Here is a 15,486-nt window from a genome sequence, read left to right on the forward strand (position 1 = left end):
CCACGGTACTTGAAAATGTCTTGGCAAAAAGGAATTATAGAAGACTACATATTTTAAATAACTTTGTAATCATCTATTAATAATATACAAGGTGCAGAGTAAGCAAGCTAATGGTATTTCACCAAGGGCTTAGGAAATGCTTGTGAGTAGAGATCTTATAAATAGAGATCTTTTAAAGATACCTCTGCAGACCTGGATGAACTCACAGATACTGTAACATCATATGTCAGCTTCTGTGAAGACCTATGTGTACCTACAAGGAACTTGCGAATACACAGTAACAACAAACCTTGGTTTACACCTAAACTTAAGCAGCTACGACATTCCAAAGAGGAAGCCTACAGAAAAGGTGATAAAATGCTGTACAATCAGGCCAGAAATGCACTAACAAGGTAGATAAGAGCAGCAAAAAGAAGCTACTCTGAAAAGCTAAAGAATCAGTTTTCAGCAAATGAACCAGCAAACATGTGGAAAACTCTTAAAAATATCACCGGCTATGGCAAACCTCCTTCCCAGGCTGAAGGTAATCAACAACTGGCAGATGACCTGAATGAGTTTTACTGCAGGTTTGAAAGGAAACTACAGCCACCTATCTCCACAACCCCCATCTCAGACACACCAACAACAGCCAAGCCTCCTACAACTGACCCCATTTCATTGGGTTCACAACCCCTAGTGATCACAGAAAAGGAAGTGCAGGACCTATTTCACAGACAAAAGCCAGGAAAAGCTCCAGGCCCAGACAAGATAACTCCTTCTTGCTTAAAAGTCTGTGCTGACCAATTGGCCCCCATCTTCACCCATATTTTCAATAAATCACTAGAGATGTGTTATGTTCCTTCTTGCTTCAAACGCTCTACCATCATCCCAGTGCCGAAGAAGCCCACCATCAAGGAACTGAATGACTACAGACCAGTTGCTTTAACATCTGTAGTCATGAAAACCTTTGAAAGGCTAGTGCTTTCCTACCTGAAAACCATCACGGATCCGCTGTTAGACCCCTTGCAATTTGCATACCGAGCAAATAGATCAACAGATGATGCTGTTAATATGGCTCTGCACTACATCCTACAACATCTTGAGTCTCCAAAGACCTATGCAAGGGTCCTTTTTGTAGACTTTAGTTCAGCATTCAATACCATCATTCCAGACATTCTTCTAACTAAGCTAAACCAGCTACAGGTACCGGAACAGACTTGTAAGTGGATCACAAGCTTCCTAACAAACAGGAAGCAGCAGGTGAAGCTAAGCAAGATCACATCAAATACCTGTACAATTAGCACAGGGGGCCCCCAAGGCTGTGTGCTCTCCCACTTCTCTTCTCTCTGTATACCAATGACTGCATCTCCAATGATCCATCTGTTTCCCTGCTGACGTTGCCCGGCCGGCTGAACCTGTCAGCCAATCGGTTACCAAAATATCAAAGTTGACTCAACCGGGAAACACGAAAGAAAGAGCTTTGATTACGCACGCGTCGACCCGCCTGTAGGTTTTCTGGGAAAGCGAGTTTTTTTGCGGGCTCCGCTCCAAAGCAACCCGAAAGCTGTCGCGGGACTTGGGAACTCAATTCCCCAGCATTCCTTGCCAAAGGATTCCCCGCCGCCTTCTCACCATCATGTAAGACCCAGCCCTCCGGCAGAGGCTTCTCCGTTTCCTGGTTCGGAGGTGGCAGCCATTTTGAGTTTTAGGTGCCAGAGCGGAGACGGCTGCAGTCGCCGCTTGTGTGGGGAGGGGTGGTCCCTGTTGGAAAGAGACGCCGCTGTTGCCCGCGTTGTCTGTCACCTTTGGGTGTTTGGTTGGCTAGGCAGTCCGACCGTTCCAGGAGCCGCCGGTGGTGGGTCTGACCGCCGCCTGCTCCGCGGAGAGAGCTCATTCTCTACAGGCCGTGGGGGCCCCCGCTGACATGTCCAGTATGAATCCCGAATAGTGAGTACTGTGTAGCGGCTTTCTGGTGCGCGTGGGGACAGAAGGGAGCGACAAGGTGGTAGAGGGAGCGGGAGACCGGGATGACATAAGCGGTGACGGGATGCAGCAATTGCTCCTTGCCGAAGGAAAACGGGGAGGCAGAGGCGGCTCCGGGGCCAACAGTCCTCGGGAGAACAGAGGAGACCGCCGCGGCTCTGGATGGATTCTAGGATGGTTGCTTTTGTGCCCGCAGCAAGGAAACAGAATCGGTGGCTTTGGCTTTAGGATGTTTTCAAGGATGCATTCCAAGATTTCCACCCCACACCCACCTCCTTTGAAAGATAGGATTTGGCCCGAAACTTTCCTGTGAATCCTTTTTGTAAGGTGTAAAATAATCGTCTTAGCATTGGGGGTGCGGAGGGGGCGGGAGTCCCAGCCCTTCCGATAGCTAAGCGAGTCGGTTCATTATTTGGTGTATTCTGTAGCTGGGAACAAGTGGGAATCTTGTAGGTCTTAATTCTGTGTCTTAGCTGCTCTCGGAGAGCGGATGGTAGGGTCCCATCTACTTTTCTAACCACGATTTAGGGAAGCAATCCGGGATCAAGATCACAGGATTCCTGTTGTTAAAGCTTATACTGGTGGGGAAATGGTGTGCCAATAATAATAATAAAAAAAATCTGAGATAACTTTTGTTAATAGAAGTATCTGAGGTTAAGTGGTTAAGTGAAGGGGGAAAGTGTGGTTTCAACCAAGGAATTTAGGGAAATGTACACAAGGTAGTTTTTTTTTCTTCATTTAATCCTCCCAACTATGAGGAGGGATGTACTGGAAGATGATCCAAGGTCATTTACTAAATGATGATTGTGACAAGAATTTACAAAGAGGAATTTTAATGTTGACAGTTGCCTGCCCCTGTATATTACATTTTGTCTTTACCTTTATCTCACCTTTATCCTCACCTTTATCTTTGCTTTATAAACATATTTACTCTTAACTCTAGCCATTCCTGTTCTAGTTCATTTCTTAAACTTAAAATACAGCCTAACTCTGGACTTCTTTTCCTCTTCATATGTATGTAGCTTGTTTCTCTCTATCCCTGCTTTATCTTTACTTGTTATTTTCAGCTTGGCAGCATTGGTACTCCAAAGTACTGCTCTTTGAATAATTTATATTGAAGGATAATTTGGCTGCAAATGTTTGGAAACGAACTCATTTGAATTTACCTTTAATTAATTTTCCGTAGTGCAACAGTAATAAAAATAGGGATATAGTATTCTGATTGTTGGTGGACTTGGTGTATGGCAACCAGAGTTAAGGCAGCTACAGTTTTGAGGCCTTCTTAATAGAAGTGTAAATGAGTACTATTTGTGAAGTGTAAAAAGAATGACTTTGAGGAAATGGCCTCCTAATGTAAGAAAAATCAAAAATTTAAACCAGGAATGATTTGTCTAAAAGCCTATACTGTAATTTGTTCTGAACAGCTACTATTTGTAGAGTTTTTGTTCAAAGCTTACTGAGAAGCTGAAAAAAAGTTTTAATGTTGTCTGTAGGGACATTTTTGTGACAATACAGTAGTATTTATCACAGAATGGAGGTGAGAAGATTTTATGAGATGTTATAAAAAGTTAAAATTTGGTTCTTTTGTACTGAGAACTGATTGCTTATGTACTAGGTTGCAAAGAAGTCTCCCCCCACCCCCATTGTAAAGTACGTGGTATTCTCATTTAATTCTGTGGTGTGAACATTCAGTATGTTACATTACAATGGATAAAGAAACCTTTGCCATTTGATTTCTTTGTAGCTGATTCACACTTTCTGACCAGTTGCTATTGACTGATTATTGTGGATGTTCATTTTAGCTGATGGTCATGTGTTTGCCACATGATTCTTAGAATGCTTTCTGGGCTTAGGTTGATTTTGCAATGTTGCTGCATTGCAGTGAAACACTTCTAAGAAATGAAAAGAAGAAATGTGGAAGCAACACCAAATGATTTAATGATGATTTTTTTCTTATTAAGGACTTTTGATTGCTCAATAACTTTTCTCATCATCCACCCTACAGCTTAAAGGCTGGGCATAATCAAATCTTGTTCTACTGTTTCCAGGCAACATTAGCAGTGGCACTTTGGAATAGCAAGTCTAATTTTATCATGAGTTAAAGTTGCATGTGGTGAGAACTAGGGCCTGAAGATTAAGTGTGTGTTTGTTTTTAGCATCCAAAACAAATGATATAATGACAGTAACAGAGTTGGAAGGGACCTTGGAGATTTGCTATTGTATCTGTGTTGTAGCTTAACAAATTAAAAGTACAGCTTTCTTAGTTATATAGGATTCTGTACATTTTAATCTCTAAAAATCTAATAATTTTCTGAAAATTCCCAAATGAAATAATTGAGTAACATCAAAGGTTGACCTTTTAATAGGACCTTAATCCATGATAAATATAGGGGGCATTTTCTTATCTATCGGATTGGAATCAGACGTTGGTATGACTGATATTTCTGAAGGATAGACCAAGTGGTGATGCTGGTGGCACTTGTGTTGTCCCACTGGCTTTTTAGGAGTCCATCTTGCCCTCAGCACTTTGAATATCTATATGAAACTTTTGGGAAATATCTTTTACAGGTTTGGACTAGAATATTGCTTTAAAATCATGAACATGAGAGATTGAGTTGATATTGAAATTAAATTAAAATAAAATAGTGCGTAGATACTGTACGTAGGAGAAGCTGATTTGTGGGAGATGTGCAACCATTTCTGGATTGGATTGCATTCCTTCTGAAATATTACGTTTGATGATCCTGGATTCAGTGCACAGCAAGCAACCAAACCAAGGTTCCATAATTAAGTATTTTCAAATTTTACTAATAAGCCTGCAAAAACTTTTAAAGTTAATACTTTTAAATTTAATGCTTCAGTTTAGTAAAAGAGCAGAACAGTGTTTGATTTAATGCTTCGTTTATTTACAGCAGAGAAAAGTACTAGAATGCAGTTGTAATTATTAAAATCAACCTGTAGTTTACATATGTGGCAACTTTTCATTGATTTCCTTTATGAAGTAGCACTAAGTTGTATTAATTAAAATATTGATTATTTTATTTTGCAGTAGTGAAGTAAAATCTAAAATATGTATCTGTTTTGGATAGGTAAAGTGTTGAAAAGTAACTAATTCAAATAAAGAATTCTGTTAATAAGGATGCATTTTAGCCAAGGTATTTGTTTGACATAGCCTGGTTTTGGAAACTATGCAGAATTGGTTCATCTGATTAGAACCTGGCTTGGCAATTTACAAAGAATATAGGCGAGATTGAAAAGTTGAAAAAACATCCTGGAAGGCAGTGGCAAATTACTGCTGTATTACTGCTAAAACAAATATAGTAGTGGAAGTTTGTAAACCCTTTAGAATTATTAATAATCCTAAACTACTTGATTTACAATGTAACTGGAGTTTCATCTCACCTATTAATAGATAGAGAGCTTCTGGCTAAACAAAAAACAAACTAATATACTGTGTCATGTCTTTATTGAACACTGAGCCACCATTCTCTTAATGGGTTACATTGAGTTAGATGAGCCAAAGGATGATAATCACATGTAAGTTTGGAGGGGGGAATCCTTCTCTTAACACAGACAAGTTGATTGCTAGATTGAGTCTGCTTTTCAGGACACAATTAATAGAATTGAATCTTGCCCTAATCAGATGAGATCTCTCTGAACTCTGAAAAGGATTATCAGTGCTCAGGAAACTGTAATGAACTATGAAATCTTTTGTGAGCAGTTTGCTCTCCATCATGCCATGGTCAAATACATAGTATCCAAATGGAGAAATATAATAACATTGTTACCCTCTTCCCAAATGTAGTTGTCAAGAAAATCCCCAAGAATTCCAAGAATAAAGTATACAATACTCTGTGAGGTTGCAAGGATTAACATGTCATGTTGCATTGACTGATGTGTCCTCCCAAGGTAATATTAAAAAAGAGGATAGAAAACAAAAAAGTCCCTGCTTTCCCGAAAGCACATTGCCACCTGTTTCAAGTTTGCCAAAGACCACATATTGCAGACTGGAACAATGTTGGATGGGTAGGCAAGACAATAATGGAACTTTGTACTGTTGATGAGAAATCAGAATTCTGTATTCCAACAAAAGAATCTTAATCCCATCAGTGAAACATAGCAATAAAAGTAGCATTGTTTCAAATCATTTTGAAGCGTCAGGAACCAGATGGCTTGCAAATGCTCAGGAAGCAATGGATTCTTGATGTTCTAGAGAACATCAGTTTAGCCAGCCATGAGTTGAATGTGAATGATGCAGTACATTAATGGTCCTAGATATACATCTACAGCAGAGTCACTGAAGTAGAAAAAGTTGACATTTTTGAATGGCCAACTCTAAGGCCTGAATTTAAATCTGTTGAAGTATTGTGACCAGCATGTAAGGTGGCTCCAAAATATCTGAGTTGAAGCAGTTTGCAAAAAGAATAGACTTCAAGTAGGATTGATCAATACATACAAAAGACCTTTGAATGAGGTATTTGCTGCTAAAAGGAGATGCCAAAATTAAGGTTATTATTTCTCTAACAAAAAAGTGATTGTTAGTTCAATATATACAATGAAAAAAATGACAAAATGCACTGTTTTTAAAGTTTGTATAATGAGAATCTCTTTAATTAGTAATAGAATTCAGATGAAACTCAGATCTACTGTAGGTTACAGTACTAGGATTATAGTTGCCAAGCATCTAAAATTTGATTATGTGACCATAGGGATGCTGCACCAGTCGTGTGAAAAACAACCTTAAGTCACTTTTTCAGTAATTTTGAATAGTCACTAAATAAAAGTTGTAAGTTGAGTACTACTTGTAATTTAACTTGGCTGTGATTTCTATCTAGTACAAGGTTGTCAAACTCAAGGCCCAGGGGCCGGATCCAGCCCATGGGGTGCTTAGATCTGGCCCGCCCTACAAACAGCAAAGGACCAGCCTGCAGTGCCTCTGCCAGTAGCCCTACTGAGCTCCCTTTTCGCTGGCAGAGGGTCACAGGAGGCAATCACGGCCCAAAAAGGAGCCTCAATGACTGACATCGAGCTGGCTTGGCCCCCTGAGGTCAAACACAACCCTGATGCGGCCCTCAATAAAATTGAGTTTGACACCCCTGCTCTAGTATATAAACAGAATTAGAATAGCATGAAAGGTTCAGAACATCTTGAAAAACATTGCCTTGGACTGAGATACAGTTCTTGGCAGAAAATTATTGTAGTAATATAGGCACGAAACAACTAAGGCATTTATTCACCAATAAAACCACAGGCTCCTCTGTCAGAAATGTCTATCAGAAAACAAATGTGAGTTTTTTATTCACTCCACTCCTGTAAATGTTTTTTCTGTAAAAGTTACCTTGCAGTAAAATGGATGGCTATCAATTTTATAAATAAGTAAGTATAGATAGGGAGCTATTGCATTTTAATTTGTATATGAAAAACATTTTTCAACTTTGTCTTAGATTGTACATCTTATTTAGAAAATTAGTCTGATAAATGCCTTGTGCATTTGAAGAGTTAACTTTTTTCTGAATCAAGTTATTCTATTAGAAATTGATATGCAGGCTGTCAAAATACTAAATTTGTAAAGTGAGCCAGGCTGCAAGATAAAGGGCTAGACAACTTAATTGTTCTAAGGAAGTCTTGGTGTTATATTAGATGTCCAATTTTTTATAAATTTTTCAACTTCAACATTTTAAATAACATACCCTTTTTTTAGCATTGGGAAAATGAAAAATGGTTTTATTTCAAAAATGGATTGCTAATATTTGTCAACTGCTATATATTTTAATTTTTGTATTTATGATAGGATTTTTTAAAAGATTATTTGCAGTCCAGAATCAGTTGCTGACAAAGGGAACTATACAAATTAGTATCGATGATCATAAGTGACTTGAAGATTTCTTTTAATATAATGCACTGGCCTTAAATTACTTCCAGCATAATCGAAGGAGAGAGTACAGTACAGACTACTATGTGAATCTTTTTGCTGTTCTCTTATCTTTTTTTTTTTATTTAATTTTGTCATAACAGTATACATAAACATTGTCATAGGAACGGTAGGCACTTTTGTGCTCTTATGCACGCCCCTTATAGTCCTCTTAGGAATGGGGTGAGGTCAATAGTAGACAGTTTTTGGTTGAAGATTTTGGGATTTTGAGTGGAGACTATGGAGTCAGGAACTTCATGAACTTCAATCCAAAACCAATCCCACTGATAACGTTAAACCATGTATTAGAAAGGGTTTTCCGTAAAGTTGTAACATGATTTGTTTTCAGAGCTTTTCAGGCAGTTATAGAAACATGAAAGTCTTAGTATAGGTGATACTATTCTTTCCATAATGTTTAGATGTCTCGCTATAGCTCCTTACTGTGACTGTTACCCCAAAACCCATGAACATTTGTATACTTTGTATGATACCTTTGGTCTATCTACGGTGATAGATAGTGATAGATGGGAACATATGAGTAAAAACAGAATACTGAACCAGCTGAATAGTCCCAAAGGGATTGGGGAAAGTCTCAGTAGTAAATATTGATGATTTGTAATTTGAATATTTCAACGTTCTATTTGGATTGAGAAAATCGTACAAAAGAATTTCATTAACTTGTTTCAAGTACTCTAAAATTAATTTCCTGTGAGAGCATACAGTTATGACTGAGATAAATTTAATGTTGTTCTATAAGTTTGAAATCTTAGAATCATTAGTATTAAAATTGCTTAAATTTGAATAAAGATACAAAAAACAAAACTGCTTCTGAAAATTATATCATTACATTTTATGTCAAAACTTTACTTGTAGTGAAATGCAAAGATAAGGCAGTTCAATTTAAAGTCCTTCCACTCTTGGTGACTTCTCTATTCAGATGCCAGGGCATCTGGAGAAGGGTCTTGGAGGATAATAATGTTAGGCTAATTGTATGCTTGATTTACCACAAAAGACCGTTACTTAAGAATTCTATTTGGAAACAAATGGAAGCCAGTGGAAGTTATGCAATACAGGCAGGATGTTCTGTCTGGTCTCAGTCAACAATCTGGGAGCTTTATTTTAGACCAACTTAAGTTCTAAACTGGTTCCAAAGAAGTGCTATGTATACTGCATTCTGTTGCCAAACTGTTTATGACAGTGGTAATACTGCTAATACCAATTTTAAGAGAGAAGGAAACAAGGGATAAGAATAGATTTAGAATAACCCTAGGCTGATTTGTTTGCCTCTTCACTGCTAAGTGTATTGTTTAAAGAATCCCACACATGAGCTGATTATCAAAAGTAGTTCCATCTTCTGTGGAGTGGATTTTATTAAAGGTTGTTTCTTTCCCGATCCCTTATTCAAGACAGATTGCAAGAGTCCAGCAAAGACTGAAGGAGCAGTTATTTCTTAACACCAGAATTCTCTATCAGAAAGTACCAATTACTATATTGACTAATTGAACTAGAAAGATGACAAAACTGAAGATCTGTAACAGTTTTATCATTTTCTAATTTTCATCACAATTCAGTTTCCAGATAGCCACAGAATTTAGATTTAAATTTGGGTTTCAGTATAAAATCCATTTATATAATTCCTAGCATATCTTGACAGGAAGAAAATTGATAATTTCAATAAAGATAAAACAAAATAATATGTAATATAAATAAATAGCTTTAATCTATCATAATATTGTATGTATAATTGTGGTTTTTCTCTTTGCAGTGATTATTTATTCAAGCTACTCCTTATTGGAGATTCTGGTGTGGGAAAATCGTGCCTGCTACTTAGGTTTGCAGTAAGTTGTCTTGAGTTCTCATCTTTGGATTAACAATAACATGGTATTAATATCAAGGTGTTTTAGCCTGCATGATGTTTATACTTGCTAAATATTTGTAAAATAAAATTTCAGTTAGCAAGAAAAGTTAGAAGAAATGCTAATCTTGTGGGTGCATTCATAAGACATGGAGTTAATCCTTTACAAAACTAAAAGCCCTTAAGCATATTAAAAAGTCTAGAGTTAGTAAGTTGGAAATACGGCTAAATTTGGGGGTATTGAATTTTGCTGGTCATGTAATTGGATGAGGCCAGGTTGTATGCTCAGCCAAACTAACAGCAATTAAGAAATAAATTCTGCATTTCATGCTCTGCCCTTCACTAGTGTGAATTATTGAATCATTACATGTCTTTCCACGTCTATCTACAGGTAGTCCTCGACTTACAGCCATTTGTTCAGTAATCGTTCAAAGTTACAATGACACTGGAAAAAGTGACTTATGACCGTTTTTCACATTTACAACTGTTGCAGCATGTGATCAAAATTCAGGCACTTGGCAACGGGTTCATATTTATGACAGTTGCAATGTGATCACCTTTTGCAACCTTTTGACAAACCAATGGGAAAGCCAGATAAACTTAACAATTTCAGTGATTCACTTAAAGCTGTGGAAGAAAGGCCGTAAAATGGAGCAAAACTCTAATCCTGTAATTGGTAATGTTTGTGTGGTAAACTAAACATATAAATGGCTTGATTGTATTAATCATTAGCTTAAAGTAAGCTACTCTCAAGAAGCAAGAGAAAACAGCTTTAATTTGTTCTTTCTCTGGCTCCAAAATTGACTTCTAAAATACAGGTAGTCTTTAGCCTACGCTGTTCGAAATTATGAGCCTTTGAAAAAGTGACTTACAGAAAAGCATACTCACACTTAGAGCCATTGCATCACCCCTGTGATCATGTGATTGCAATTCAGGTACCTGGCAACCAGCTTGCATCCACGGATCGGTTGTAGCAACCTGTGGTCATGTGATCATGGTTTAATGGTTTCCCCATTGGGGAAGCTGGATTTGCTTAGCAACTGCATGATTTGCATAACAACCACAGTACAAGTTATCATAAAATCAGGCCCGATTCAATTTACAATCACAACGACAGAAATCTCAGTCCCAATTGTGGTCATAATTCGAGGACTACATGTATGATCAATTAATGGCAGTCAGTTTGATAATGTTCACTGAACCTTCCTATCATCATCTGAGCAGTCTCAACTAGAAGTTATCCATTTTGTTGCTAAACATCCAGCAAATTCATCCATCATGGTTTCAGTTTAATCAAGTATTTGTTTATTCTGAGACAGGTTTTTCCTTTTCCTGTGGTGGTGATGCTTTGGAATACAGTATTACTAATGATTCTAAAAATGTTTCCTCTTCCTAGGATGACACATACACAGAAAGCTATATCAGCACAATTGGGGTGGACTTCAAAATCAGAACTATAGAGTTAGATGGCAAAACTATCAAGCTTCAGATAGTAAGTATTATCCATTTCTGCTAAATCTCAGAAGATGCGCTATCTAGGGCAATGTAAGCTTCATAGGGCAATTATGCCATTAGAAAATCTGCACTGTGGCAAGTTCCAAACTCTTGTCAAGCAGCAGCAAGCGTGAATTGATTTATATGTTAAGTGTATAACAAGTGTTGCTGTATATTTTGTAGCTTGAAGGTACTTTGTAGCAAACTTACCAAAACACTCCTATTGACAGGGTATATCCAGGATATGCCAGAACAAAAAAATTCCATTTGTTGATAAATGAAACCTGGATCCAACAGAGCCTCCTTCTTGGAGGTAGTAATGCAGAATTCAAAATGCAGGTGGCTAAACAAGCTGCCTTTTCAGAAATGAGAATTGTGTGGAATGCTTACCCTGAAACATCAGAATTAGATTTCTATTTAAAAGTTTAACAAGGGTGGCAAGAAATGACCTTTTATTGGTGCCTCCTGGTAATGCCATGACCTTAACATTAAATCCCCAACAGCATTTTATAGTTGATTTCAGTGAAATGGATTCTGTTTCGTTGTTTCGGGTATTCATCTGATCTTTGGTAGGTATTTCAGAATAATTAGTTGACTAGTAGTATTACCAAAGTTTTTTAATCTGTCCAATTAAGAGCCCTGATGGTGCAGTGGTTAGAATGCAGTATTGCAGGCTAATTCTGTTGACTGCCAACCACCAGCAGTTTGACAGTTTGAGTCTCACCAGCTCAAGGTCGACTCAGCCTTCCACCCTTCTGAGATCGGTAAAATGACCCAGATTATTGAGGGCAATATGCTGACTCTGTAGACTGCGTAGAGAGGCTGTAAAACACTGTGAGGAAGTATATAAGTCTTATTGCTATCAGATCAGAACGGGTGCAGTGTTTTAAGCACTATTCAACTTTTTTTTTTAGTGGGATACAGCAGGACAAGAGAGATTTCGAACAATTACTTCTAGTTACTACAGAGGAGCTCATGGCATCATAGTTGTGTATGATGTTACAGATCAGGTAAGTGTTAGTTGGGCATTTGAAGGAATTGAATGAACATGTCATAGGAAATATAACTTTGTATATAGCAGCAATTAGGTGAAGAGATGATTGAATTCAGTGGTGACTCTACATCCTGTTCTCCTTGTAAGATGTTGCGTTTTAAATCATCTCGCCACCCCATCTCTGATGCTTCCACAAATTATTTTTAACTTTATGGTGTGTCTTTGCATAAAAGAAGAGTCTTGAGGCACAGAGAAATCTTCCATAATTCAAGCCAGAGATTCCAAAGGATTCCAAAGGAGAGATGGGCACTTTTGGGATTATATTTAAAATGCAGTGGGATTTGTCTTAGAATCCAAATGCGCTATATTAAATGGCTGAGCTTAGATTTAATATATTATTTTATTTTTTAGGAATCGTTCAATAATGTAAAACAGTGGCTTCAAGAAATAGATCGTTATGCCAGTGAAAATGTTAACAAGTTGTTGGTAGGAAACAAGTGTGATCTGACTACAAAGAAAGTCGTAGATTATACAACAGCGAAGGTATGCCTATCTTTTAAACAACTTTAATCTTCAAAAACAGAAAAATATTGTTGAATCCATTGCAATATTTATAAACTGGGTAGTGTATAATGCTGAGAATGAGTGTGGTATAGTGGTTAAGTCATTTAATTAAGCATGGGAAGCTCACATTCAAGTCTGTATTTACTAGTACAGGGGTCAGCAACCCACTGCTCTGGAGCCGCATGTGGCTCTTTCATCCCTCTGCTGCGGCTCTGTCGCCAGTTGGCTCCACAATTGATAGGGCTTTCGGTTAAGACAGGTAGAGGAAAAAGGATGCCTCGCTAGGAGGAGACTTTATGGTGGGGGAACCGGACTTCCGGTCAGCAGAGGAAAAACAATGCCACGCAAGGAGAACTGTTGAGGGAACTGGACTTCCGGTTGGCTCCAGAATTGAATTGGAGGCTTTGGTTAGGACCTTTGTGGCTCTTTGAGTGTTTAAGATTGCTGACCCCTGTACTAGTGGAGCTTCACTGGTTGAATTTGGGGTAGTCACTATTTCTTAGCTTCTTGACAAGGTTGTCAACATAAACTTGGAAGATGAGGACTGAATATCCCACCCTGAATTTCAGACGGAAAGGCTGTATGAAAAGCAAACTAATAATAGTTAAATCTAAGTGAGGTTGTATAAGTGCTTTTGATGTTTCCTCTTCATAATTAACCAAATAGAGAGCAATATATTCTTTTCCAAATCTGGGTAATAGAACTAATAGTGATGTCTTTATTCTACAGGAATTTGCAGATTCTCTTGGGATTCCATTTTTGGAAACCAGTGCAAAAAATGCAACCAATGTAGAACAATCTTTCATGACCATGGCTGCTGAGATCAAAAAACGAATGGGTCCCGGAGCGACAGCAGGTGGCGCAGAGAAATCCAATGTTAAAATTCAGAGCACTCCAGTCAAGCAGTCCAGCGGAGGTTGCTGTTAAAACTTTCCTTCCCAGCTCTTTCTCAACAACGAATTTGAAATCTGAACCCAACTGAAAAATGCCTGAATTGTACTGTATGTAGCTGCACTACAACAGAATCTTATCGTCTCCACAAAGGTCAGAGATTGTAAATGGTCAATGCTGACTTTTTTATTCCCCAATCTCAATAAAGCTAACTTCATTTTCAGAAATGTGTTAAACCTCTTGTGTGCTGGTTTATAAATGCGTGTAATCTTCGTTACTTTTTCTTATACCGGATTGTTTCCTGTGGTTGGCTAAATTTTGAACATTTTGTTCTGATCATATTGGCACATTTAAATGTTGGGTTTAGGCTTCTGAAGATGAAGTTTAGTCTTTGTTTTTGTATTTCACAGCACAATTGTGGCTGTCACTTTTCCATGCACAAAGTTCATAAGGCATTCTGTATAAAATCTAATTTACTAGTTCCATGTAGAGCTCTAAGGAAATGGAAAGAAAACACACTACCTGGGATCAGCACTAAATAACTGCACAGCCAAAGCAGGTTTGGACTCTTGAGCAGCACCTCCCTTGGCAACCCCCTTTTGAAATAGCAGGGCATTTCATTAAGGGGAGGGGGATTGCCATTCAAAAGGAAGCTGCAATCCCGTAATAGTTCTTTGGATCGCAGATGCTGATTTTTCTTTATACTCTGCATATAATTTGTGGCTGCAGACTCTTGTAATTTGTTGCACAAAATGTAACAAACTGAAGAAATGTTTAATAAATATTGTACTTATTGGAAGTAATATCAAACTGTATGGTGATAAGTATTGTCTTAATTCTTATGAATAAGGGGAAAGGCTTGCATTGTGCCCCCAGTGAACTTTTTCTGTGCGGTATTGGCACTTTAAAATCACTTCCTTATAGACTATACCTGCCCAGCCCAACAAAGGACTAGCAAATATGGCCTACATGACATAAAATGTGTGTTTCTGGCATGTGTGCTATACTTGGAACACAACTTATACCATTGTTTATAGAACCATAATCACTAGATGTACCATCTCTTTCCCTTTGCATCCTAATTGTGTTTGAATCTATTTCTGAATGGTTCCATTTAGAAATTATTTGTCTCTCTTGCTCTGTCATAGAAAAGGAAACAGTATTTTTCCTAAAGTATGAATGACTTCAAGCTAACAAGGTGATGTTAACTCTAATGATATGTTATGTCTTTTCTAAATAATGTTACTTCCATTCTCTCACAATCAATACTGTTGACTTTAATAAAATTTTGTGCAATTTATTGGTCGGCTTGGTTATGCACTAAGGCACAAGAAAGCTACAGTGAAGAAAAAGCATAGTAATAAGGCAGCTGACCAAAAGACAAATAATACATTTGTGCAGGGAGGAAACATTTAAATACATATGTGAATTTGAGCAAAAATGTGGCTTGGTTATTGCTTCAGTGAGCATATGTATAACTTTTGTATAAAGAAACTAATCCATTAGTGCCTGATATCTGGGTTTTAAAGTTACCAACTTGATAAAAGAATATCTTATTTACAAAATAATTTGAAAGAGTCACTGACTTTTTGTAAGCAAACACTCAGATGTGGTTGAGAGGCAAATGTATTAGCAAATATCCGAGAAAATTTCATCCCCACTATGGGATAGACATTAGTGATCTCCAACTGGAACACACAATACCTTAATTCTTCATAGTACTGTTGTTAGAAGATTGAAATTATTGAATTTCTGAATTTGCTCTTTAACTTCAACAATAAAGTGTACTTCAGAATGAGAAATGTTTAATCAGTT

The 15,486-nt window shown here is 37.6% G+C and overlaps 1 protein-coding gene across 1 annotated transcript; it reads left to right on the forward strand.

The window, feature by feature from the left end:
• Nucleotides 1-1,652: 1,652 nt before the first annotated feature.
• Nucleotides 1,653-15,473, forward strand: RAB1A (RAB1A, member RAS oncogene family). The gene is made up of 6 exons (XM_058182378.1): nt 1,653-1,926; nt 9,639-9,711; nt 11,125-11,220; nt 12,137-12,232; nt 12,628-12,759; nt 13,510-15,473. The coding sequence occupies exons 1-6, from the start codon at nt 1,904-1,906 to the stop codon at nt 13,705-13,707; spliced, it is 618 nt and encodes a 205-aa protein (XP_058038361.1). The 5' UTR covers nt 1,653-1,903; the 3' UTR covers nt 13,708-15,473.
• The last annotated feature ends 13 nt before the right edge of the window (nt 15,474-15,486 follow it).

This window comes from Ahaetulla prasina, chromosome 1, assembly GCF_028640845.1.
Source record: "Ahaetulla prasina isolate Xishuangbanna chromosome 1, ASM2864084v1, whole genome shotgun sequence".
Taxonomy (NCBI): Eukaryota; Metazoa; Chordata; class Lepidosauria; order Squamata; family Colubridae; genus Ahaetulla; species Ahaetulla prasina.